The sequence below is a fragment of the Neopsephotus bourkii genome, unplaced genomic scaffold, assembly GCF_033783945.1.
Source record: "Neopsephotus bourkii isolate Nb327-2 ecotype Australia unplaced genomic scaffold, CSIRO-AGI_Nbou_v1 NB_379, whole genome shotgun sequence".
NCBI classification, from domain to species: domain Eukaryota; kingdom Metazoa; phylum Chordata; class Aves; order Psittaciformes; family Psittacidae; genus Neopsephotus; species Neopsephotus bourkii.
This window is the reverse complement of record NW_026900884.1, coordinates 1,212,944-1,240,940: the sequence shown is the minus strand read 5'-3', so window position 1 is coordinate 1,240,940 and position 27,997 is coordinate 1,212,944. Positions and strand designations below refer to the sequence as shown.

The following is a 27,997-nucleotide window of genomic DNA, read 5'->3' as shown; positions in this document are numbered from 1 at the left end:
TGTGTGTTTGTGTGTTGTAAAGTTTGTTATTTTTGTCTTGTAATTTAAAATAATTAGATACAGGATTCTTTCAGGATATTGTGTCTCTCTCCAAGATACTGCAGTATGATTTGTTTGCCTGCTAGTTTAACACTGAAAAGTGTGGAATTGCTAGCAGCATTGCTTGCAGTGCCATAATCTGTTGAAATGTACAGATAATTATTCAAAGCTAACAATTTACTTTATTTAGTAAATAAATAAAATATTTCGTATAGGTAAGCTTTGAAATGTATGGATGGAAAATAAGCTTCAGCATCAGAAATAAATTGTAGTGTACTATGTGTGGTGTTCTATAATAAGTAAATCAGTCATGCATCACCTCAGTTCTGTTTGCAGTTTTGAGAAAAAGCCCAATTTCTGTCCTTGGCCTGAGATGGCATGGCTCTCTTGAGTACACTTAAAGGCCAGTGCTTTAAGTCAGACTACCTTCTGAAGCCTCTGAAATAGCATGCCTTAAGGGCACAGCATCTTAAGAAAGTTGGTAAACTTGTTTTATTTATCATCTTGCTTCTCATCTATATCAGAGTTGTGATACAAAGTGTGAATTTATTTTACATAGTGTGATGATTTATTTCTTTAAAAGTGAGCAGTTCTGTCTCAGGATTTTTTTCACTAGTGTGATGAAGAGGGTTGATTTGTTATTGCTCCCACAAGATGGAGCTGTCTACATATGAATGTTAAGGAGCTCTGTCAAAATACTGGCTTAGATCACAGATCACCATTTTATTAGTATTTCTGCAGAAAACAGTACAATGTAGAACATAAAATGGTAACTATTATCTTAATAAGGTAGGGTAATCTTGTGATTAAGGCAGCCTGTTGGGATGTACACAGTATTGATTTCTTCTCCACCAATTTTAAACATTTATTCCCTGTATGCTTTTGAATTTCATATTGTGAAAATACCCCTGATAATTATCAATCTGTATGGTTTTTAGTATCATTAAACTGAAGTGTGAGTAGCTTTAGTATTGAGAGAAAATAATAAATGCTGATTTTTTATAACAGCGAATAATGTATTGCCTGTGCTACATAGTATGTGGTTCTGTAATTTCTGGCTATGTTGTCTGGAATTGTTTGAAAACATTTTAAAGTGAAATCTCCTGATCACAAATTATTTCCTTCTGTCAGTATTTAACAGCATGTGTGCTGGTGCTGGCAGATCTGAAATCAATAAAAAGGTGTGAAGACAGTTATGCTGACCTGCAGGTACTGGATACCCTAAAATCATCAGGCAATGACTAAGTCCAAAAGGACAATGCATTGCTTCCACCAAAGAAAGTTTGGTGATACAAACTCAAGTGTGGAGTTTCTCTTGCGCCATCTTTTTGCATTCTTGTTCTCATTTGAGGTATATTTGGTCTACTGTGGTTTATTACTGTTTTCGCTTACGGTTATGTTACACAACTTACAGCAATAGATGGAAGTCTTCTATGTTCCTAACTTTGTTATAGTGATACTTCTTTCTCACTTCCCTTTCAGAACACTGGAAGGAGAACTAAACTTGAAAACTCCTTCTACCCTTAAATAGAAGGCTCAAGGAAGCAGTAATTTTTTTCTGGTTTTTGCTTTAGTATTCAGTGCAGTATAGCTGGTAAGGCCAGCCCATTCAGAGGAAGCTCATGCATGCCTGATATGTGTGAATGCACTATCTGATGCCTCTGGTGCTCCTAATCCTTTTATTTCTTCTCCAGTAACTCTGGAGACAGGTGGATGGCGCTCTATGCTCACTCAGTGAGCTATGTGTCTTGCACCCTTCTTTCCTTGCAGGCCAGGTTGCTGTTTCTCCCTCCAGCCAGCACCATATTCTGGGTGCAGGTGTTTCCCACTGGCAGGTGTGGGACACTCATGGTCTTCCACCACCGCCCTTTACACCGCAGGAGGAGATACTTACACATTTGTTCCTTCCAGCTTTCATTTCAAACTGCAGTGTTGAAAGGCCTGAGTGGTATTGTTCCCTTCGTGAATCACTTCATGAATCAACAATCTTGTATTCTTCCCCTGTTGCACTTTGGAGGAAAGAGCCTGCTTTTGAGTACCATAGCCTTGTTTTCTTATCATAAGCAAAGTGGGGATATTCTAGGAATATTGTGTTGAATATAATTTTACCTGGGAAATATATTTATAGCAAGCAGGCTATCAGGAATTGGCTTTCTTCCTTTGGCATGTATGACAGCTTTCTCATTTCTCTTAACTTCAGTTGCTTCCTTGAGTATATTGTTGAAGGAATAAAGGAACTCAAAAAGGATGAAGAATTTAGTTACAAGACTCTTTTTCAATCTCTTCTATATGCTTTTCTTTTTGAAAGGTCAGATTCTTGTCAGACACTCAGCTACAGGTGTGTTGAATGGGTTATGATGACCCCAGGTCATAGCAGAACCCAGATGTCTGGTTAGAAAAGAGGATCTTGAAGAATATGGGAACTCATGCTTCTTGAAAGAGACTGAGAGGGAAGTACTTTCTCTCTACTAAGAGTTTTGGAGGCTTTGACTTAACTGTTGACTGGGTCTTGAATTTAAGACTACCTGTACAAGCAACATTGAGATCACTGGGACTTCAGCCTTTTAGCCTTTCAGTTTTTCCCCTTATCATTTTTTATTTTATTTTTTATATGCAGCTTCTCTTTATGATTTCTGAGGAAACATTTGCAATTATGAAAGGAAATTAGAGACTAAAAAAAGTAATTTAAAGTTTTTTGATGTCCTGATTCTTTTGAATGCTTGCAGTGTGCAGTATAAACGTTTGTGCATATATTACTATATCATCCTTATATTGCCTTTCTCAATCTATCCAAAAAGCTGCTTCAAAAATTATCTTAGTTGTTGTTGCTCTATCAAGTTATTAATCAAATTTTGGAACTGCTTGTGCCTTACCTTTCTTGAAAGATTTTATACCTCTTTTCCAGTACAGTTATCTGTGATACCACTTTTCTTGCTTTCTCTACTAAAGTCTGAAGCTTTTAAGTGCTCCCTGTCTCCTTTGCTCACTCTCATTCTTGAGCATTTTTCCACGCAGCTATTTCTGATGCAGCTCAATAAGCTACATTACTAATTTCCCCAGGAGTCCCATTTCTTGCATGAGGTTTGTAAACAATTAGTAAAATAAACCAAAAGGTCTGATTTTAACCATTCCTGAAAGTTAGCTCCACTGAGGTAGCAGCCTTAGGCATGTGTGTGTTGTGGTTTTGCTCTGGGAGATTTTGAACATGGGCAGCTAGAGGCAGGGAGCAGCAGGCATTACCTTCTGCCAGGAGCCCGGCTGCTGCTGCCGTGCTCTGGTCGTTCTGGCTGGAAGCATCCAACCCTGATTTAGTTGGATAACTCTGGTGTTAGGAATACCAGAAAAGCAAATTTGTATGTTTGCACTTCTTTATATTTAGCAAAGAGTGGAATTTGATGGAAAAGTGATCCATGCTATTTGAGGTTGTTGGAGAAACTGATTCTTTTGTACGCGTATTTGAGCATTAGGGCATAAATAACAGACTAGTGAGGCTCAGGTCATGCATGATGTAACTGGTTAAGCACCTGGATTAATGCCATAAGGGCTGGGTTCAGTTCTCATTTTTGTGTTATCTCTTTTTTTTTAATGCTGATTTTGGTGGAGTGGATCACGAACGATGCCAGTCTAACATCCAGTTTGTGTGCTTTTACTTTCTTTTTAAGAGAGAGATTTCAATAAAGATCCTTGCATGTTAGTTTTAAATGGGAGGGAAAGTACACTTTGATTTTTTTATTTGTATTTAACAGATCTGTATATGATGACCAACCAAATGCACATCAGAGGTTTATGGAAAAACTTGATGCCTGCATACGTAACCATGACAGGGAGATAGAAAAGATGTGCAATTTTCACCATCAGGGCTTTGTGGATGCCATTACAGAACTTCTTAAAGTTAGGGCTGATGCAGAAAAATTAAAGGTAAGAAACTAGTTATTCAGAGTTTCATATATTATTGCCTTTGAAAGAAGAAACTTGACTCTTCTACTGAAGATTAAGAATTTAGTGATTATCACATATACTCTGATGTTTGCAATAATTTTTTAAAAGTGGTATATTTAGGATCTGTGATTAGAGCTATGTTGCCTGATCTACTAATTTACTTTTAAAAAAGCTGAATATTCTATTAGATCTAATTCTGATATCTTATATATATATACATACATTTTCAGAAAATGTTACTATAATTATTTTGCCCTTTTAAAAGGCTTTCTCAGAAGATAAAGAACAACAAATGGTAAAACTGATATTTCTTACATAGGTATTTTTCTAATCCTGCATTTAGATGTCAGACCTTAGAAACATTTAAAATCTTTATTAGAAAAATAAAAATGCTGCAGTTGTGCATGAAGATTAAATTTTCTTTACTTTGTAATGAGTAGAAGAGAAGGTGAAGTTAGTAGTTTTCATTAGAAATGAGAACTAAGATTTATTACCAAATCAGAATGCAAAATAGTGAATTATGAGATCCCTCCCTTTTAGCTCTCTTTACACATTTGAGAGCAAAATATGCTCACCAGACAGAATGAGCATAGTTCATCAGAGGTTATGATTAGAAGAGCATTATATAAAGGATATTCAGATAACAAGAGACAAAATACAGCGTCAATGAGGTCATTGAGCATCTTTGTTCAGAAATTAATGAGATTTTTAATAAACTAGAATGTGCTTCCTTATTATGATGACCTAATGAGTCACTTACTATGTGGGAAAATCTGAGGTTGAGCTTCGCCTGCACCTGCAGCATTAAAATGTTGCTGTGGTTTGGAGATTTCCACGTTTGATGTTAATCAACCGCCCAGTGTTTGCATTCAGCAAAGTATGAATGTTTAATTACCATAAAATGCAATCACCAGTTCTTACAGACAATGAATGGCCCATAGAGCTCATTGAGGTTATCAAAAAGGGACCAGTGGTCAATTGGGTCAATGATTTGAATTGTTTGACAGACCTACAGAAACAAGGAAAGTTCAAAAATCCCAAGTAAATTTGAGAAGTTTGCCACAGAATCTGTTAGAAAGAACTGTCATAAGTAATTGAAGTTAAGAAAAGCCCATTGCGATCAAAAGTTCAAGTTCAAGCTGTAGAGTTAATTTGAATTTGCATTTCTTTGTTCTAAATTTCTCATGAAGCATGATCTGATTACAAGGGTGAGCAGTCACATCAGGGCAACATATGCATATTTGTCTAACAAAGGTGAAATTATTTTTAAGGTCCAAGTTACTGATACCAACCGAAGGCTTCAGGATGCTGGGAAAGAGGTGAGAAAATAGTGCTTCCTATATGGGCATTGTGAATATTTGTAGCAAATTAAATTTATTTGCATCATTTAATTCTGGGTTTTTTTGTTTGTTTTTTTACTTTTAATCTCTAAGGTGATAGCCCAAACAGAGGAGATCATCCGATGTAGAGTTCAGCAGAGGAATATTACAACAGTTGTGGAAAAACTACAGTTGTGTCTTCCAGGTGAATGACCCTTAGTTAAATATTAAATAAAGTTACAACAGTCAAAATGGAAAATAATTTTATTTTTTAAGTTATAAGTCACTTTTAAGTTTGTTAAACTGGAACATACAGTTTAACAAAAAACAGAATGGGTTTTAAAAAGATGTCAACGTGCAGGTCCCATGTATTTTTACAATATTTGACATAGAGCAATTATGACACTTTGTGAGAAGAGAGGTACAGTCTATATATATAGTCAGACATATATGCAGTGAGACAGATATAAATGATGCAAACAGTGTAGCCACATACAACTTTAATGGAGTAATATTATAAACTATAAATTTGCTGCTTAAGCGGGTGTTTTTTACTGTTTGAATTCTAGAGAAGATACTAATGATTCTACTTCAACTTCTAGCTTTGTGTCATTACAACAGTTCGGGAGTTTTTATACAGAACATAAGGGCTCTAAATGATGTTTTAGAGTGGTAATATTTTACAACTGCATACAGCTCTATAAGGATTTTACCGTGTTTGTGATATTGGTGTAGAACAGATTGGAGAATTTTTCTTTGTAAGGTCTTGTTGACTTGTTATGAGTACAGTAGGTGGTACTGTTGCCATTTAATGGAGACAGGACGTAGACTGGTAATGAAGCTAAGGTTATGGTATGTAGTAAATGAATATACTTGGTGTATATAGTGTCTACTGTTTTGTTTAATCTTACATCTTTTTCACCAAAGAGCTGTTAAGAATTCAGTTCTTTTGGCTTTCTTAGCTGTGTTCTACTTTTTTTTTTTTTTTACTAGTTTAATTGCATTTATGTTACGGTAGGAATTAAATAAGGTAAATTTAGGATATCCTTTTCTATGGTTTATTTTGTCCTTTACAATATATATTTTCCTCTTTTATTAACCAAAGCCACAGTAAGATACATGGGTTAATCTGCTTGTTTTTATGCAGTGCTGGAAATGTACAGCAAACTAAAAGAACAGATGAATATAAAAAGGTGAGTGAACTTAGTTCTATTAGTAAAATGTGACATTTGTAAGTGAACTGATAGAATATTTACTTGTTTACATTAGTGCTTGCTGTTCTAAGTCCTGTAGCTTGGTTTGTGTAGTCTTCTTTTTATAATACCTTGTCTGTGTTTCAAGAATGTCACTACGAGTGAACAAATGTTATATTAAATATAAAGACTTCTAGGAGCTTAGTGATTGTCATGAAAAATAATGTTTACTTAAGTAAGCATCACATGCAGTGAAATTATGGTTATAAAATGTGAAGTGTATTATTTTTTTAATGCTTAAAACAGTTTAAGAAGCAAGAATAGTAAAATCCTTAAGGAGTAAAGATCTTTCAGAGTGTATTAAAACTTGATTCATCTATCATGATATCTTTAAATCAAATTCATAATAAAAAAAAAAAAGAACATTTCCCTCCATATACCTTTCTTTAGACTTATCAAGTAGCTCTATGCTAATGTGCATGGGGCTATGAGAATAAACTGCAGAAAATGTATTGTAGTTTGGGGTTTTTTGCCTCTGTGACAAATTGACTTCTTGAAAAATAATTACAACCATAATTAAAAATAAATTTATAGAATAATGGTTTCTAACTGGTATGTGACTAGTTGATCTTTCTTCTGTTGTATCTTTACATCTTGAAGAGCCACTCAGTGCTGCTGTAACCCAAGTATCTCCAGTTCTGTCTCTGTAGCAGCCTGGCTGCCCTTACCCCGTGTAGCTTCCATCCTGTCCTGCTGGGGCTGCTGCTGCCTTGCACCTCATGCACACCCACCCCAGGAATACCACTTCTGCTATTTTCTTCATCCTGATTCCTACAGCATCATTGCCATGTTTATCCCTGCCTGCTTTTTGTACAGTCTCAGTCACACCAATTACCCTGTGTCTTCCCTTGCTGGATTTATGACCATTGTCGTTGCCTCTTTGTGAGCCTCGCACTGCTGCAGTGAGCTCCTGCTAACAAGTCGTGTCTGGACCTAACTGCTTCCATTTGGAACTAGCTGTGCATAGTCATGTGTCTACAGGGCTACAGTGTAATCTAGATTTACTTTTGGACCATTTGTCTGGATTTCTGTTGTCTGGATAGGCAACACCTCCTGCCATACTGCTGGACATCTGAAAATTCTCAGTGATGGCCGGTGTGTAAGAATTGGTTCTAAAGCCTGCATGTAGACCTGTCCAAAATGCATCTGATCAACTGTACACATCACATCAATCAGCACTGCAGCCAATCTGATACATCTTTGACAGTGGTATATGTGCTACTGATACCAGTACAGATAAGCTGTCTGGGAGGTCTTCTGCAGAAATATAGCAGAAATAAAATAACCTTATAGCTATGGCACTATACTGCCTTTTATTACAATACAAACTTTTTAGATGTGAACTGGTGTGATAGATCTTACCAGCCTGACTACTACACGCTATTTCCTCTGAAAACACTGGTTTGTCGCAGTGCTCTTGGAGCAGCTCAGCAGAAAGATGTAAACAGCCCAGTGCCCTTGCTACTATGGTCAGAGAACAGGCTGCAGGGTGTGCTGTTTGGATCACTGCTTCTTTCTGCAGGGTGGTCCGTAGAGTGTGCTACGTTTAGCTTGCTGACAATATGGAAACACTGGGATCAGAGCCTGCATTCTGTTGTTCTCTTGCTCTGTCAGACAAACACCATCCCAGTTTTAGAACTGCAAGGGAAGTTATAGTTCCTGATATTGTACTGGAAAGATCACTTAAGAGAGATAAAATTGCAGATGGCTTTTTGCATTCTGACTCCATGTTCGCTGGTGGTTTTGTAGAGTCCACTGATGGTTGATGTGCTTTCTGAGAAATTTTTGATCTAAATGTAAATTTCTATTATTTAAGAGATTCACATCTGATAATCTTCCTGTGGTAGGAGTTACCAGGCAGGAAGTCTTAAAAGTCAAAGGATGATATACTGAGTTGAGGGGTTTGGACATGTCATTGTCATACCATAAAAAGATCTAAGGGAGAGGGGAGATGCCATAGCTTTGATGTATCATACCTTGAAATCACATGGAGAGCAGAAGGTTTAGACTCTGCTGCAGGCTACTGCTCCAGCTCAGATATCTCTTTCATTAGCTACACTACAGTTACTACTTTCCTGTGACTTACAATTCCCTGTAGTACAGCCTAGAGGTGGCTATCCTGCGGAACTTGCAGGTAATTGAAATGGTAATTTCCTTGTGGCTTAGCAGGCAAGAAATCTAAAGAGTGAGTATATCCTGGCCTTTATCACTATGTGACTGAGCAATAGCAAGGACATCCATGCATCAGTGCAAAGACCTGATTGCTGATGTGTGCAGATACAAGGAATTTCAAAACTAACCTTTCGAAATTTTGCAGTGAAGCTTTCCTGGAAGACTCAGAGGGAGGAGCATTCACAATCCCTATAGTAACAAAACCATAATGAATGTTTATTTTAGGCAAAAATATTTTTTCTCATAAACATTCACTGAGGTTTGTTAATGAAGCAAAGCTTTCATTGGCTTTTTAAAAAAGATCTCTTCTTCTGACTTTCTCTGCTTACAGCCTTTTAGAATACATTTTCATTAATCTGTTGTCTTACGGTTTTGCTCTGTGAATAAAGCTGGAATTTCTGATGTTTAAAGAAAGGGAAGACAGAAGTGTGGATATTCTGTATTTGAGGGGGACAGTTGTTTTAAGATGAAGATTGGAATTCCATTTCCTTTTCGCTATGATGGACATCTTTTAAGATAATGCAGGATTTTGGCTCTGAAATACATACTGATTTATGCAGATGGAATGAGGGTTTACTAAAGAGACCAGAAAGCCATCTATTGATATCAACTTTTGGTCCCTACCAACATGGGCTACATTTGAACTGATGACCTGGAGGTGAAAGGCTCTGTATACTATTTATCTGTCTCCTGAGCCGTGGATAACAGAAGTTGACAAGAACTATAGTTGTGAGAGGAAGTAACTGCGGAAATCTGCCCTAAACAGACACAATTGGCTGGACAGAGTTATGGAAGGTTTAAAGTCTTAGCTGAGGAAGCACGAGGGAGGGGTGTGGTTTCTCTACTGCTCTCCAAAACACCTACTGGGGACTATGCATTTAGACTGGACTGCTTCAATCTTTAATTTTTTGGTCAGAGATATGGCTATCACACATTTTATAGAGCTCTGTTACCATGGCCTGTGCATTGGATTTTGATACGTGCCTCTGGAGAAAGTTCCTAGTTGCTTCACGTGATTGGGGCCTAATTGGGAATTGCTAGAACCAGTGTTTTTGCAAGTCTCTTCCACAATAAGTATTACAAAAAAACCCAAACCCACCATGCAATGAAAATAAAAAATCCATCTGCTAAGGTTGTTGCTGAATCTTCTTGAATCTACTCTGAGAAAGACTCAAGAAAGAGTATGGTGCTTCAGAGGGAGCTTTTTGCCCTGAAAGGCTTGAATTTGTTTTCTGACCTTACTAAAAGATTTCTTCTGAACTGTGGGAAAGACAGAGTTGATTAGTTATTTAGGTTACTAAGTCTCACTGAGACAGTCATGCAGCCTTTCTCTCCATGAACCTTCCAAGCATTCAAATAAACCTGAAAACATACAGGATGCAAACAGGAAAATCAGTGATTTTTATAATTTGGTTCCACCCATGTCTGTATGGAATTATTTCAGAACAGATGAAACCAGTGGCGTTTTGGTATTCTGCATTGTTTTGGAACCATGTCAAAATGAAGTATCAGTTGTAAAACAATACTTCCCAAAGATACCATGGCTCTGGCAAAAAAACACATCAAAACATATATTTGATACTGAACTGTCAGCTGCTTGATCTCTTACCACACTCACAACCCCATTCATTCAGTAACTGCTGTTTTTAAAAATTCCACAGATCTTGTGTGTTTGTTTGTGGGTTTTTTTTGTGAGGTTTTTATTTTTTTTTCCACACAGCAACTCTTTAATCTGATTTTCAGAAATATTGAGCTTTTGGCTCACTTTACAGAAGTTTCAGAGTTAATAGTGCCTTGTTCTCAGGGCATGGTCCTTTTGGGGAAGTTTTAAAAATTACACTTAGATTTGTTACGACAACTAGATTTAAAAACAAAATAAACAAATTGTTCTTCCTGCAGTGAAAGATTTTTAACTACAGTTTCAGTATATCATCTTCCACATCTATGAATGTGAATTTCCTGCAGTATTATTGAAAATTTCCAATGAACTCCCTTAAATTTGTTTGGTTTACAAAGTTTTTCAGTATAAAACATTTTTTATATATACTCAAGAGAAATGCAGTAAGCAGGAGCATACAGCATTTGCCTCTGAGGGAAGCACAAAAGTTGGAGAACACTACTATTTTTTTCTCTGTAAATTAAGTTTGTTTCTTTAATTAAAATGAGGATTTTAATTTTATCATCTCTCCTCTTGTTTTTTTCAGCAGGACATTTTGGGACATGACTATGTGTTTCTTTACTCAAAAGGCTGATGTACAAATATGTTATTCTCAGTAAAATTTACAGCCTTTTAGTTAATCTTGCTCCTGTCCTGTGTAGCTTCTTGACTGCTCTAGTTTAACTTGATGGGGCTTTTTAGTAAGTTATGGTATTTCTCTTAACTGCCTCCAAATAACACTCTACTGATAAAAATCTTGAAAGTTCTCTCTGTCATTTAAAACATAACAATATTTCATGTACACTAAAGTAGCAGTCACTTTCTTTTGCTTTTGGATTTTCTGTGTTGATGTTTCAAATTCTGATACAGACCTGACTATTACTGGGACTTAGACATTTTGTAGAGTGCCAGCTCAATTTTAGCATAAGATGATTAAAGCACCAATATTAATTTCTGGGGTTTGTTGGTTTTGTTTGGGGGGTGTGGTATGTGTTTTTCTCCTTTTACTGTTTTTATTTCCCCCTCTCCCCCTCCAGTCCTGCTTGCTAGTTTTAAAAGTTTCCACTGTTATAGTTCGGAGATGTTAGTAAAATCCATCTATCCATCTTACAGTTTTCTGGTTCTAATGACAAAATAGTTCAGTTCTGGATAGTCCTATCGTGTGACCTTGACTGATGTTTCAATCTTGTATCTTTAATTTCAAAGCCTACATTGTAAATTTTGCATTGAGGCACATATTCTTACAAGATTAGCTCAGAAGAAGTGACAGAGGACTCCTATATTTCTGTGGAGAAATAACACTGAAAATATATTTTTAACTCATTTGTAGTCAAGTGGGCAAATTTCACCTATATAATTGATAATATATGATAGGAACTAATAATATTATTGTCAAAATCTTCAGCATTGAGTGAAATCTGTGGAATGTTTTTAAAGCAAAATATACAAATACATAATTCCATTAAATGGTATGCAAAGCTTTTTAGTTTAAATTATGACCTGCAGATGACCTTCAAATTAATAAGACCTCAGTGCTTAATCAGAACAGATGTTAAAAGGGCAAGGTCCTGAGCTCCATATATGTATAATTAGTAAGGGACTCTAGAATGGATTTTAAATGGATTATGTTAATTCTGATCTTAGAGACAGCAGTCAAAAACCTTCCAGATGAACTAACAGTGTTCTGATAAGCTGATCCTTATAATTTAAATAAAACCCTTTTATACTATTTTGATGCTATTATTCTGGGTTTTATTCCCCAGAAGTCTCACCATGTGGCACTCCTGATCATTTGCTATTTAAAAAAAACAAAAACCACACACATAAAATCTCCAGACCCCCTCTTATCTGCAACATTCCGGATGCCTTATGTATATTTTATATAAAGCAAGTATATAATAAACAAAAGCTCCTAATTTACACTTGAAAACTCTATTTGCAGTCTCCTGAAAGCAGTTGTGTTCTGGAATAAAAGATTTCCCTTCACCTCCAGCCGTTTTTCCCCCCATCCTCCGGCTTTGAAATGTCTTTATTGAGAAAATTCAAAAGAATGTGTTGATTTCAGAGTGGAACAAAAAGTCACAACTGTAGTATAAATAATTTATTAATTCTTGTCTATGGAAGGGGAGCTAGCAACTTGAATTTTATTTCACTTTGAAAGTATTTACTCACCATATCTACAAAGTAATATTCAGAAGCAGAACTGCAAAGGACACTTTTCCAGATTTTCTTGAACATTTGAAGGGACTTTGCTCATATTCAGCTTTTTCCTTTCAAAATAATTTGGTTATTTTCCAGAACTGATTGTGTAGGACTTTCAGGAAGAAAAAGGAACTAAAATTATGCCATAAAAAGCTAAATAATGGGATAAGGATATTATTCTGTATTTGTGAAATGAAAGGCTTGAAACTATCAGAAAGTTAATTCAGTCTGATCTCAGGTTTTCCACTTCATTCAAGACAAGCTAGAAGACATCACTTCTCCTTATTCTGTTCTAATAAGCAAAACTAAATGCATTTTTCCAAAAGCTGCCTGGGCTGAGTGGCTGGGAAGAATGCCACATAAAGGAAAATTGTTGTCACATCCACAACTAACTGCTGTCCTGTTCATGTTTAACCTGTTTCCTGTACCTCTTTTTAAAAAGTTGTTGACATCAAAGATTTGTTGATCATGGTATTTTTGTTTATTGCCTTCTTAGTTTAGCTGTCTATCTCAGAATTGGCTCACTTTTATTTTGCTTCATCTTTTCAATAAAGGAAAAAGTTTCTCAAGCATTATTCCTTAAGAGCCTGTGTGACATTTGAAAATGAAATAGAGAAAGATATTGGCTTCAAGAACAGGTATATAAGAGTTTGATTCAGCTCTGAATCATCTATATGTGCTGGTTGTCTCTCTGTAAGAGGAAGCTTAGAAAACCAATTTCCCTCAGTCAAAATTTATTTCTTTCAATTCTTTCAATTACACCAACTGAAAGCAGAAAAATTTTGGTTATATACTACAGGCCTGAAGCTGGTAAATGGTTTTAGCAAGTAAGTCTTGGCCTCACAATCCTTGTGATCTGTGAGAATACTGAAAGTGAAGACAGGTAAATAACTGTATTTGGTAGCTATCTGATGTCAGAACTGAGTCTTTTTGTTTGTTTGTTTATTGCAGTTAAATCATTTTTTACGCTTAGTTCTGAGTATTTAAACTCATTGTCCCTCGCATGAAATTTCACAATGTAGTTACAGCTGTACAACATCTGCATAGTGTATGGACATGGGAGGTACCATTTCTTGGTGTTTTATTTCCCCGCCCGTCAGACCGTATCTTCTGTATTTCTGCTATAAATAAGTCTGTAGGCTAACAGAACACAAAAGAATAAAGAAAATTATGGAGTCTTTTGGTTTTGTTTTTGAAAAAAAACCAACAAACAAACCAAAGCAGAAAAAACCCAAAAACCTGGGTTTTTTTCAAAAGAAAAAAACCCTGTCCTTAATGCTTGTTCAGAGTAGTCATTTTCTTGGTAGGATATGCTGTATTTTGTCAGAAAAGTAAACAGATTCATGGTTTACAGCAAAGTATGCACTGCTGGAAAAAATGTTTCATGATCTAAGTGTATACATGTCTTTTCCAGCTAAGGGTAGTGGAAAGAAGGTGGGTGTGGATGTGTGTTACATGTTCACATGTAATCTGCCTAAAGAAGGCAGATATGTGCAGACACACTTCAGGAAATTTTTCTCATTGTTTGGTGCATGTACTGCAATGTTAGGTGACTGGCAATTTGTGTTTCAGAAAAAAGAACTAATAAAATGTCCAAATAAATTCAAGCTAAAAGGGGAGGAAATTGTTATAACTTCAGTGCCTCTATCCTGCAGGATGCTTCATGTGGTGTTAGGACTCAAGGCCTGATTAGGTGGGACCTTGAGCAACCTGGTCTAGTGGAAAGTGTCACTGCCCATGGTATGGGGGTTGGAAATAGATCATCTTTAAGGTCCCTTCCAGCCCAAGCCATTCTATGTTTCCATGATTCTGTGACTCTATTGATAAGAACAACTAATACCCCAGGAGCCTACTTAAAATTTTGACTTGACTGAGCCACTCTGACAGTTCAATGTTTTTTTCCAAATGAAAGCATTCTATGAATAACCTTTTTTTTTTTTTTTTAATTTTTCTAAGAACATACTGATTTCAATAGATGTATATTGATCACATGCCTGTTATGGGTATTCTATATTTAATAAATATTTTATTAAATTTTTTATCAGAAGCTACATAATTTGATTTTAATCTCTTTGTAGATACTATTCCGCTTTAAAAACAATGGAGCAGCTAGAAAATCTGTATCTTCCTAGAGTTAGCCAATACCGGTTTTGCCAGATAATGATAGAAAATCTTCCAAAGCTGCGTGAAGAAATAAAAGAAATATCAATGTCAGATCTAAAGGATTTCTTAGAGAGTATTCGAAAGCATTCTGACAGAATTGGGGAAACTGCCATGAAGCAGGTAAGATGACCTAACAGGATCACTTCAGTTCTATTGCCTACTGAAAATATTGGTGTTGTTAGTCTTGAATTAGCCCAAACATTTATCTAACTATTATCATCATCACGTACACCTTTGAGTAAAGATGAACTGTGAAATGCTTGCTAACATCTTGGATAACATCTTCTAGACATGAAGTTGTCAATTCTAGCGTTCCCTAGGTAACACAGGAAGCAGCACTGTGACACCTCAGTATCATCAAACTTTCTTTCCAAATTTGTATCTGTGTCCTAGACAAGAAGTAGTTTCCTCCCTGGAAAAGGAAGGAGAAATGCTGTATATCTCAAGTTACAAAAAATAGTGAAATACTCCAAGTAGTCAACTCCTAGACTCAGCTGCTACTACACCAAAACAAAGAGTAGCCTGTCTGGCCAGCTGGCAAAGATGAGAAAGACTAAAAGAAGTGTTGAGATAAGTGCCTGGTTCTTTCTAAAGTACCACTAATACAGAGGACTGAGGTGAGAGACAGGAGGAGACTGGGATTGCTGGAGCCCTTGCCTGTTTCCTCACAAAATAATCTGGCACTGGGTGAGCTTTAAAGAAGTTAATGATTTTTAAATGTATTAGGAGAGCAAGTAAAGTTTTTGTTTTAATTTTTTTGGGGTAGATTTCAAGTTAGGTTGCCACTTTGTCATCCAAGGTTCTTGTAAAGAGAAGTACTGATTATTATAAATGAAACTTAATTGCAAGATTATACTGTGCTATCTTGCTGCATTTGTTTCAGTAATAGGACAATATAGTGCATTTGGCTTCTGCAGCTGGCTGTTCACTAAGGCTTAACTGAAGACAATAAATAGCTGAAAAATCTATTATAACTACTTCATTTAAATATTGATTCTCTGTTTACACTTTAGGATCAGGAAAATTACAGATTACTTTTTTTTTTTTCCTACTGTTAAAATTGTATTTTGGGGATTAGGGAAAAATTATGCAGCAATAAAGTATTGGACTCATTTATCATCCCAAAATGATTAAAGACAAAATAATTCATAGGCTAAGGACACACATATGTCTTGCAATTATATTGGTGTGTTCAGTAGCACTACCTGTTTTTCATGTCATAGCATATACTCATCAGTGATAAAATTTGCATTACATCCCTCTTTATTGGTACTACTCTTAAAACAGGCTCAGCAGCAGAAAACCTTTAATACCTCTCTTCAGAAGCAGAATAATGTAAATTATGGTCGGAATATGCATTTAGGTAGAAGCAGAATTCTGGAATCCAAGAATGAAATAACATTGAAGCGAACGTTTGAAGAAGATGATGAACACGAAGAAGAGGTAACTTTATACTGAATCATTATGTCTGATTTGAAGTGAATTTTGTAGGCTTATTGAACAAAATTTGCAGTGTGCTGCCTGTAGCTGGTCACCATTAGTCAGGAAGAACCAGAGGACACCATCAAGTGGCACCAGTCTAGATTAGCATTTTAAGGGGAAGAAATCATGCCAAAATATTAGTTGTTTTAATGCTAGCTTTAGCATCATGTTTGGGGACATTCAACTGGATAGAATTTATATTATTAGGGACTTCAGTTATAATTTACATTACACGTTACCTGCCCACTGTAAATGATATGTGGCCCACTGAATTATTCTGCTGTTGCTAAAGCCAGCATTCCTATGTTGAAGACTTCAGTTTGTGTTAGATCTCTTTCAGCTACCAAATATTTAGTATTCATAAATTGAATAACACAGTGAGTATTTAGACCTTTACATCTGGTACTTTGAAAACAGTGAAAGGATTCCGGTCTTATAACACAAATAAAATCTAGTACTGTAGTACAAAGGGAGGGGAGAGTCAAGCAATTAATTTGCAAGCAATTAATTTTGTGATAGAACCTATCTATCTTGGGGTCCTAAGTTCTGTTGGTAATGTATCACATTTTGCAGATTATATGCTCTTTATGCTTTATGTACTTTTATTTTTCCTTTCCTTCTTTAGGTGTTAACTGCCCAAGATCTTGTAGACTTTTCTCCAGTCTATAGGTGTTTGCACATCTACTCTGTTTTGGTATGTATTAAGGTGACCTCAAAAAGATATTTCACTTTTTGAAGTTGTTCACTTCCGTATTTTTCAATTGCAATAGTTTGTAAGCAAGCATATTGCTTCTAGTAGTATTAATTCTGGGTGAACCAGCTGAGATGGGTAAAGTGTGGATACTGAGGGCATGACTGCGTGTTTTATTTTATATGCCTAATCAGGGACACACAAGATGTTAATTACTCAATTGTTCTTAAACGTATATGTAAAATATGCACGTCTACCTGAATAGTGCTATTACTGCTTTTGCAGTTCCTCCAAGTGTTCCATGTTACCCAAATGTTTGGGGGTATATGATCAATATTACAAAATGTAGGAATATTCAGTGTGAATCTTTTGGAAATTGGAATAGTAGAGCAAAACAGCAAGCAAAAACTGGAGATTGTGACAGGCTGTGTCATATTTTACGTCTCCATTTTTGGTGTGGATTTGAGATCAGCTACACTTTTTCACTTATGTCAGGACTGAGTAGAGATCTGGCATTAGAATTAGAATTTAGTAATAGCTTTATGCATCTGAAAACTGCGTTGGATATTTAGGCTGGAGGTGGATGGTTAGTATGTTTGATCGATATGTGTTAGTAGCACACTGTGCAAAGTTGTGCTGCAACTGAAAGTGTTCTAGTAAATTTGCATATCAGTTTCAAGTGGGGTTTTTTTGGTTTTAAGCAAAGTCTCTTTTTCACTTTTAGATTTTGTTAGGTTAGCAGTATTTCTAAGTATGATGAAATTGTCATTATAAACTTAAAATGCTAAATTTAAACTTTCTTTTTATATCTTATAAAGGAGTTAGGTAAGTAGCAATCTTTGTAATAATTTGATCTGAAGATTTTTTTTATAAGTCCAAGTAATGGAATTCTAAATAACACTGGCCTAATAATAGGCTCATGAAATTAAAATAAACCTTTCAAAAAATGCTAAGCTGCTTTATTCTGCTTGCATACAAATTACATTGCATTCGTAGGTAGATGAGTCAATGAAATCAACTGATTTCAAATGAACAGATGGTTTCTACTGAATGGTCGTCTTAATGAGATGAGTAGGATGTTACATGAATTCCTCACAATGTAATCATTAGGCAGAGAGGGTATTGTATTTTAAGGACCATGAGAGGAGAAAAATCCAAATCCACACTCATGTTTATCAATTCCAAAGAGAATAAGAAAATATTAAATCTCGTGTGTTTTTTTCCTCAGGCAAAACTAATGGGGGCAGTGTTCAGACGTATCATATATTCATAAAAATGTTTTGGTGACTTAACTTTACAATACAACTTTAGTTAGTTTCTTGAATAATGTAGAGAAACATTTTAGGAGGCAATGGTTTTCAGTTACAGAGTAACCAGTGATATGCCTGTAATATAAAGCCATAAATATTGTTTAAAATGCATAATACTGTTTGACAAAATGTAGCCACATGAGCAAAATTTTTATTTACAGTACATCCTGTAGGCTACTTTAAAAAATAAAAAGGTGATTTCTGCATATTTCATGCACACAAAACTTCACTGATGTCAGCTGGAAGTCCTGTTTGTGGAATAAATGCAAAATATGTGGCTTATTTTAAGAGAATTCTACCCTTAATTTAAGAAGTGCCTTTTTCATACTGAAACAATGTTCTTGTTTTAACTACTTTTGTCTTCATTTAGGGTGATGGAGAAATATTTGAAAATTACTACAGAAAGCAAAGGAGGAAACAAGCAAGATTAGTTCTGCAACCACAGTCAAGCATGGTAACCAATACTTTCGGTTTTGCATTGACTTGGGTTGTAGCTGATTATGGTATTTTTATTCCTCAACTTGTTTTCTTTTCCACTGCAAGCATGAAACAGTAGAAGGCTATAGAAGATACTTCAGCCAAATTGTAGGGTAAGTTTTCTAAATTAAGATTTATTTCAGTTTTACTATATTGATTCTTAATTCACCCCTGTTCTCCTGTAGTCCAAAAACTTTCTTCTGCAAGATTCAGTTTCTGCACAGATCGTGTGGGTGGTTGTTGCTGGGACAGAGTGGGGAAGAGCACCCAGATCCTACTAGTATAATGCCCCACAAGGACACCAGCGATCTGGGCTCCAGCTGGCATGAAATAAACTTTCCACATTTTGACTTCATACTGGGCAAAGCAGAACACCAGACCTACCAAAGTGTTACTGCTCAAATGGGGAAGGATTTGATTATGTGTGTGAAAGGGCAGAATTTGCTCTAATATTAGAAAACAACTTAATAATTTAAGCATTATTTTGGTTTAGTTTCTTTGTAGTAGAAGACCACATTTTACACGTAACCCAAGGATTAGTAACAAGAACATACACTGATGAACTCTGGAACATGGCCCTTTCCAAGATCATTGCAGTTCTTAGAACACATTCAGTAAGTGAGAAGTTTTATCTGTGTTGCAGTTTAAATCCTCTTCAGAGTTCTGTATATTTAAAGCTGGAATAGTAACAAAGTGAAAAATTATACCCCTCTCATGTTTTATTTTCCTTGTGATTAAAAATTGCTCAGATTTGGGAGGGAGCCTGCCAAGCTTTTGTTTTTCCCAACAGTATCAGGCTGTGATCCGCAGCCATGGGCTATTTGCATAATCCTTCGCTGATTTACAACTCACTGGGTCTTCCAAACCTTCTCTTAGTCCAGCAGTTTAGAATATGCGGAGTTAATCTGCTGTTATTATTGCAATCCGTCCTCATTAGTCTCAACTGACCTCTTCATTAGATCAGATTGAATAGTTCAGCACTGAAAGCACCACCAGGAAATAGTTCCTAATTATCATTCCAAATGCAGTGTTTCCAAAATAAACTCCACCAGCAAAACCCTTGGAGGTATCTCCTCAATGCTATAGTAGTAATATGTTTATGTTGTAATAAAGATATTAGAAAAAATCTGTATCAACTGAGTATTTCAGTGCATTCAAAGTATCTCCTAAAGTTATGTTTCTGCCTCAGCTCCAATGATGCTGAATAGCTGCATGCTGTTTCTTATTCCTCTGTGAAAACTGATGTATACCATTGTTCACTCTGACTGATAGTAAATTGCTTCAGAGTTTACTATTGGTATAATTTTTACTATCAGAAAAAGTACAAGAGTTTTATCTTTCCCTTTTTAATATTTGCTAGTAGCAGTTCATTTATGGAGGGTTATTTTCATTTTTATTACAATTGATCTTTGGTTCGAGAAATAGTTTACATTTCATATATACTGAGGAAAAATGGGGACAAAGTTCACATAATTTTATCATAGGACTTTTACTGATCGGTGCTACACAAGATGTTTTCATAGTTTTTAATTCATTTGAGGGGATACATTCAGCATTTTTTAAGCTAAATATTTTTCAAGTTAATTGTCTATGGATTTATACAGTGAAGTAAGAATATGGTAATTTAAGAAATAAAAGTAATGTAATATGTAAAGAATTCTTCAAAACATTCTCATGTACTTGATCATTAATTCTTCTCAAAATGTGTAACTCTCATCAAAATCAGTTCTGTCATAATGTTATCCTAACATAATCCTAGTGCAGACTAAGTTTTAGGTAATTGTATGTTGTCTTATGGGGTATTATAAACCAAACCCTTACTTTAATGAAGTATTCTAAAAGCAAAAATTAAAGAAAGGTGAAACAGGTAGATAGAATCCAACCAATACTGTATCTTATGCTGCTTTAGATTATTCTAATACAAAAGTTTTTTCATTATCCAGTATTGCAAATAGTGAAGCTAAGGTGAAATCCTGAGTTGTATGATTCTACACCTCTGAAATAAAATTTCAGTTATTTAGTAAATTACTTAGTCTTGACCTTTCACCATCAAATTTGTAATTTGAACTTATTTAGAAACTGCTAGTGTTTTACCCATACTGCTGGGAGACTGTCTGAGGTGGCACAGTTAGTACTGGCTAGATCCAGGTTCAGTGTTCAAAAGTGTTTCCTGTGGAAAGCTCTTGATGTTGATTTAGCAAAGCATTTTGATGTATGCTTTCATTCCACTAAAATAGATGTAATTCGCTGATTTTTACTCTCAGTACAGCATACTCATGTTTATTAAATCTTGTATTTTAGTTTACATTTTCTGAGCTTTTATACTACTGATAGTTCATACAGAAATCTAACAACTACTTTTATGTAGCTCGCAGTTGGTTTTTACTGAGCCAGTCAGTCAGGTAAAGAGATAAGGCAGAAGCGTTTAACCTTCTGTGCTAATATTCTTTGAAAACATGTGTCCCTTACTTTAAATCCTTTTAACTAAACCAGAATTTCTCACTTTCAGTCCTATTGCAGTGATCCTGACCTTGTTCTGGAATTGAAGAATCTCATTGTAGTATTTGCTGATACTTTGCAGGTACATACTATAGTAGTAATTTAACAAAAATTCTTAGAGTTAGATTCTTCCTTTAGGTAAGCACAATGCTTTGGTTTTTCCTGAATCATATGTATGAATCAAGAACAAAAGTATGCAATAGCATTTTAAAAATATATGTATTACTTGCTGTGATAATACTGAAAAGGAGGAACTGAATTAATGTATGCATTCTGGGCTATCCAGCTAGCATCCAGTTATTCATAACGGTGCACAATTAATATTAGCTTTATAATCTGTCTGCATTTTGTCTTTTATAAATGCTTTACTTTTTGATCTTAAGCAAGAATAACATTCCAGTTACCATTAACTCTTTAGCCAAAAGAGCAAATTAACAACACTGGCAAATATGCTTACAATGTTTAACAGACTGATAAAAAAGATTGGTTATGTGCATAAATACTAAGTTAAAATGTTGAAGGGAAATAGGACAAATTTTTGCTTGAAAACTGAAAGCACAGGATAAAGTATTAGGTAAGAATTTAATATATAATCTTCTAATTATACTGTTGTGTTTGAAGCACTGTAATTGCTTTATATAACTGACAAGATTGAACGAGAAGTCTCGCCTTCATCTCAGAGCCATGAAGTCATGTGATAGGAATTGAGTGTATTAGTAATTGAACTATCTGCTCTTTTCATTTTTATACTGTAGGGCTATGGTTTTCCTGTGAACCGACTGTTTGATCTTTTATTTGAGATAAGAGACCAATACAACGAAACACTTCTTAAAAAGTGGTCTGTATTGTTCAGGTTGGTATTTCAAAATAATTGTGCCTTTTGTATTGCATCTATTGTTTTTGTCTGACTTACTTTTTTTTTTTTATAGTGTTGTAATTCTGGAAAAAATTATTAACTCAGTATTGTGTATGAATTTCAGGTTGGACAGGATTAAGATATTCATCACATGTAACTAATATCTAGAAGAGCCACTGGGTACTGCTTCTGTAGTTACTGGAGAGAAGGAAGATCTCCAAAGGGACATTACTGGAGAAACATGCAGGAGAAAGTCATCTGTTTTTCTTTGTTAGGAACCTAATAACACTAGGTTATTGCAATAGGGCATTAGGGTTCTAATATAGGTTATCTTAGTGTTTACAGCTAGCCGATACATGTACCTCCATGACAGACTACTGACATTGCCAGTACGACTTCATGTTTGGGTTTGTTTTTTTTGTTTTTGTTTTGGTTTTGTTTTTGTTTTGGTTTGGTTTGGTTTGGTTTTTTTTTGTTTTTATAAATGCATATTGGTTTCCACCTATTCCTTGGAATTATTTGATAGAGTAAATTGTAAATCCAGGAATACAGCAGCCCGTGGTTGTACACCAAAGCCTGTTTGCAGATAGGGTGTGATGACTAAATGTGCAGAAATTGCTTACCATAAAATGTGTTACATTGTAATACAGAAAACCTTAAAATTAAATTAAGCACTTCAGAATCTCAAGCTCTCTAGAATCTTAGAATAGAATACAAATGACTAACGTAGTCATTTGACTAGTAGAAGAGTCCAGAGGGTACTTAACCGTGTGGCCACATGCCTAGTTAAAGTTCTCTAATTTATCTCCATGGGGCTATATGTACCTCTGCTACCTAAGAGAGGCACACTGAATATCTGCTTTATTGTAGGCAAAGTGTAGGCTACCATAGTACGTATCTCATTATGGTTTACCCTGTGGTAGACAAGTTGATCTGAAGTTCCTTTGCCGTATTATGCTTTGAGTCATCCATATCAAAATGCTTTCAGCTACTTTTCTATAATTAGGCACAACATGAAGAGTATATACAAGGTGCTTTCAAATTCATCTAAAAATAGTTTGGTTGTCTGAAATTATGACAAGTATAGCTCTTAAGTTTTTGAAGCTGCACACCCAAGCGTCGTAATAAAATGTATATTAATTTACATGTTTTAACACTGGAAAATACTGTAAATAAAGTTACATGTCTGGTTTTTTTTTTCCACTTCAACTAATTCACCAGGGATATTTTTGAAGCAGACAACTACAGCCCTATTCCTGTGGCAAATGAAGAAGAATACAAAATAGTTATAAGCAAATTTCCTTTTCAAGATCCAGAACTTGATAAGGTAAGGAAAAGTTTTATGTTATTGAAGTTTGCTGAAATCCAGTTAAGGGTACTTAGGACAGTAATGATTTTTATAATTAAAAAGCAATTAAAATTTGAGAAGTTAGGTAGATTAAGAAACTAAATCACCTTCTTTGTGTGTAATTATCTAGTCATAAGTAAATATCAAATTAAAGCTTAGTAATTTGCTCTGATGTTTGAGTGAACAATGAAACCCATTGGTTTGTAAACAAATTAATAATACAGTTTAATTGATACAGTCTTTATGTAATTATAATACAGACTGTATTTAGATAAATTTTAGTTGCAACTCATTTGGTTTAATAACTCATATTATGTGCTGTAGTGTTGCAAAAATACATGTAAAACAGCGATCAGTTAGAGACAGCAACTTTCATATTTCACTTTTTATATTGATTATTTGTGTTTGTGCATGTGGGGTAAAATAAACATGAACAGACTGATAATACTTCTGATGTTCTGGGGTTCCAATAGGATCATTTTTCACAGCCTCAGCCATTCTTTCACTGGTGATTAATATTTTCTGCTATTCAAATATGGTTTTGGTAATACCAGTGAAGAAAACAGTCTCATGATGGAGTCTGTAGAGGGGAGCTAAATCCAAGAACCACATGATAGTGGAAGTAAATGTTGCAAAAGGAAACTAATTAGAGTTGCTACAAATAACTGCAAAACCAAAAAAGATATTCTAATTCTATGATTCAGTGGATATCTAACAAGCAAATATAGCATGCATGTTACTAATCCAGTATTTCAGGGAAGATGAATAATTAAAGGTGGGGTTTATGCCAGTTATTGAATAAGGCTCCAGAGTGCTTTCTGGATGCATTCCACTATCAGGTTATTTTACCTGGCCATTATAATACTAAAATAAGATAAACAGAATGGAAATCCCTTACAGTATGGGAATTATGCCACACCCCTGATATTATTTACTATGACATATTTTGCTAATAAATTGCAGAGATTTTAAACTTGCACTAAACAATTCTATCTGCTAGCTCCTCTCATTCTGATATATTATCATGTGTGCATGGCTATAATGTGCAAGTGTACATGTAGTTACACATATGTATGGTTAATACAAAGCTTTAGCTCTTATTTCACGAAAAGGAAAATGTATTCTCTGTACCCAACAGTTTTAATTTTTGTTTATGACACAGAGAAAGGTTTCTAATTTGTAGTGAGCAGCACTTTTTGTAGGTATTTTGTGTGCAGAATTTCACTGATGTTTGATTTTTGGACTGATGAACTTGAGAGTAAAGCTGTGAATCAGGTTGGATTCTGTTCCAAACTTTATTGTTGACCAGCTGTATGGCGCTATGAAGTCATTTCACATTTCTCTGTGCTGGTTCATTCATCTGTAAAGCACAGAAAACATTTTTTTGTATGTATCTCTGAAAAGAGCTTTGAAACCTGTATGTAAAGCAGAAAGGTATCATTAGAAATCAGGCAGTGAGGTTTTTTTCTTGTTTCCTAGCAATTTTTATAGCAGTTTAATTGACTTCAGACAAATTCAGCAAAAGGGCAGACGTCTCAAAGATTATTGAGCTCCTAAAAGTTTTGTCAACTAGGCAGTGAAATAGAAGAGGAAGAATCATTAAGTATCCTTGTTGAAAGAAAGACTGCAGTGTTATCTTATGTGTTGTTAGATAGCAGGGAATCCACAAGGAAGGGAAACTTTATGAATGCTTCAACATCATTTCTACTGGTTGCTGTTTATAATCCTATCCATTTCAGTTCTCTGTTGTTGCCTCAGGCTATAAGGCACTGGGAGGTCCTATTGGATGGGTTAATTTAATCTACATTTTGATGTTTAAAGAAAAAAAGTGTAGGTTCAGGCTACTTCATAGAAAGAAATAGACACCCCAGAGGCCTAATTCCATTTGATGCATCTCTGATGCATTTTACAGATTAAGAGGAATTTCACTTTTGAAAATGTCTGTTTCTCTACATTTAGTATAAAAAGAGATGGATGTGAGTGAGTGTCTCATTTTTAACTGTAGGTTAGGATGAATCATGCTCAGATTTTGCAGGTAAGTTTATCATGGGAATTGCTTGCAGCACATTAGGAAGAATTATGACCTACTAGATATTTAACATAGCAAATCCAGTATGAGGGGACAAACTAGTCTTGTCCTCACTGTGATGTTTAGACTGAATGTGCTGAACTATCATGGGTTGGTTATATAATCTAATTTTACTCCTTTTCTGTATTTAGAAGAGAGACAATTGGTTGTAGCTTTTTGTTGTTTTGGTTTTTTTTTGTTTTCGGTTTTGTTTTTTTTTTCTTTTTTGCTGCTTACTTGCATAATCAGCCAGAAAGTGTTTGTCCTCCTGCATTGGCCAGACACTGTAGAAAATAAAGAACTTCTTCTCCTAGATCATTGAATAGATGAAGGCTGAAACTCAAGCCCTGATGACAAAATATTGTAATAATCTGAAATATAGCACTTGTTCTATCTGTAAAAATTAATTGCTTAAATCACATGAACACATCTTTGAAGTAAATTTTCTTGTTAAATAATTTTTGCTGTTGTTGAATGGCATGAAAGCCTGGCACTTACACCACATACTTTTCACACCACCTAATCTTAAATAAAGAGGTATAAATAGAAGAATGTCAAGGTAATCTGTTTTGTCTTGTTTGTTTTTTTTTTTTTGTTTGTTTTGTTTTTTAATACATAAGCATTGAGCTGCTGTTGGTTAATGTTTTGTGGGTTTTTTTAATGGTGTAATTCTTCAGGGGTGATGCCAGTTCTTAATTATTTTCCTTATGCCTTAGCCCTAGGGAGAAAATTAATTGTTTTGCAGATTTAAAAATCGCATATTCAGTGCAGAAATACCTATTTGGTATGTGTAGATTTTAGTTTCTTTCTTTTTGTCCTCCCAAATACAGTATCAGCTCTCAGCTTTAATATTGAAGAGAACACTATAATTTACCACATGTTAATTCCAGTTGTTGAAAATAGTTCAAACTGCTTTAGGTTTGTGAACCATGAGGAGAAAGTAAATACATGATCATAAATATACATGCCTAAATATTCTCATGTTACTTTGAAAACCTCAGATGTACAGAACTTCTCAAGTGCTGCTTTTTTTTCCACTGCTTTCCTAGGAAAAAACGTTTGCATTTCTTAATCTCTCATCCCATTTACATCTATTTTATCTATTCAGATTAAAAGCAATTTCAGACATTTTTTAATGTGTGCTTGTAAACTGCTTTCTATAGGGTCTTAAATTACATAAAATCTCCAGTCTTTATCGTAATTTAAATAAGTGATAAAATTCTATGTCAGGTATAAACTATTTAAACAGATGTAGAATCAGCTCAGTGCATACCACTGTTTAATGAAAACGAGAAAAGCTTAAACTAGATTAAATTACTGATTGTGTTAAATTGCTTTCTAATTGTTGCATTTAACATCAAGCTCTCCTTAGAATCAGTTTCAAGTGTAAGATAGTATTATCTTATCTTTTCACAGCAATCCTTTCCAAAGAAGCTTCCGATGTCTCAGTCAGTGCCTCAGATTTATATCCAGGTTAAGGAATTTATTTATGCAAGCCTTAAATTTTCAGAGTCACTTCACCGCAGGTAAGCTAAGGTATCAGGAATGCAACCATAAGTAAATATATATGTACATATAACGTCCAGGTGACCTAAAAATTATGTATTAAAATGAAAATATGTTTTCTTTTGTACTTGTTACCTGTTTCATAATTTACATATTATTTACATATAGAATTATTTCTATTTAATTTACTCTTCCCCATGCAATAATAAATATTCCATATGTGTATATGTATATTGTATGCAATATGTCTACATCTGTATGGGTGAATGTAGCTTGGGACAGTAAGCAGTCTAAAGCACTACTGTGTTTTTCTTAAACGGTGTTGACTTGTTCATATGATCTAGACATGTTATTTATTTAACAAAGCATGTGAGATTGGAAAAATACACTTCGATACTGACCATTTCAGAAATAATTGAGTAGCATCCCTGATTACTTCAGGCTTTCCCTTCTCAGTGCTTGAAGTTTCCTTAGCAATTATTTCTCCTGCAACAAAACATGCTCTCTGCATGCTCATTCCCTCTTCCATACCACCTTTTTCTGATGGAAAACATCACAGTTCTCCCATTTCCTTTCTTTTTGTGGCCTTCAAAAGCTTAGTTTTAATTGCATAAAATAACATTCATAGATCTGAAGTCTGGAAGGTATTTGTAACCAGTCACCCACTTATGCACTGTTAAAGATGTAAATGACTCATTTTCAGACATTCTTAATTGATACTGTTTATAATTTACACGTACTAATGAGCTCATGTTGACCTTCTTAGTAACTCATTAAACCCCACAAATTACTTTTCCCAAACTGCTTTGTCAATAAACATGTTCAGAATCAAAAAATAATAGATTTTACTTGTGTTGAAATTTAGTTAATTTCACAAGTGAAAGAGGCATTGTGTGTGTTAGATCACAGAAGACTTAAAGCAACCAGAAATGCACATAGGGATTCTTAACATGAAAAGTTCCCTTTGCAGAGAGAAAAAAAAAAAATACATAGTAAGGATTACTGTCAAAGTATTG

General features: G+C 34.9%; 1 protein-coding gene across 9 annotated transcripts in view; it reads left to right on the top strand.

The window, feature by feature from the left end:
- EXOC6 (exocyst complex component 6) overlaps positions 1-27,997 on the top strand; it is a 92,719-nt gene that overhangs the window by 15,647 nt on the left and 49,075 nt on the right. For all 9 annotated transcript variants that reach the window (XM_061348989.1, XM_061348986.1, XM_061348985.1 and 6 more), the window contains exons 2-15: positions 3,786-3,957; positions 5,250-5,297; positions 5,412-5,502; positions 6,445-6,490; positions 14,660-14,864; positions 16,032-16,187; positions 16,852-16,920; positions 18,598-18,681; positions 18,771-18,817; positions 19,198-19,318; positions 21,214-21,285; positions 21,959-22,056; positions 23,281-23,386; positions 26,892-27,001. In XM_061348989.1, coding sequence (XP_061204973.1) covers positions 3,786-3,957; positions 5,250-5,297; positions 5,412-5,502; positions 6,445-6,490; positions 14,660-14,864; positions 16,032-16,187; positions 16,852-16,920; positions 18,598-18,681; positions 18,771-18,817; positions 19,198-19,318; positions 21,214-21,285; positions 21,959-22,056; positions 23,281-23,386; positions 26,892-27,001 — 1,425 coding nt within the window. The remainder of the gene's footprint in view (positions 1-3,785; positions 3,958-5,249; positions 5,298-5,411; positions 5,503-6,444; positions 6,491-14,659; positions 14,865-16,031; positions 16,188-16,851; positions 16,921-18,597; positions 18,682-18,770; positions 18,818-19,197; positions 19,319-21,213; positions 21,286-21,958; positions 22,057-23,280; positions 23,387-26,891; positions 27,002-27,997) is intronic.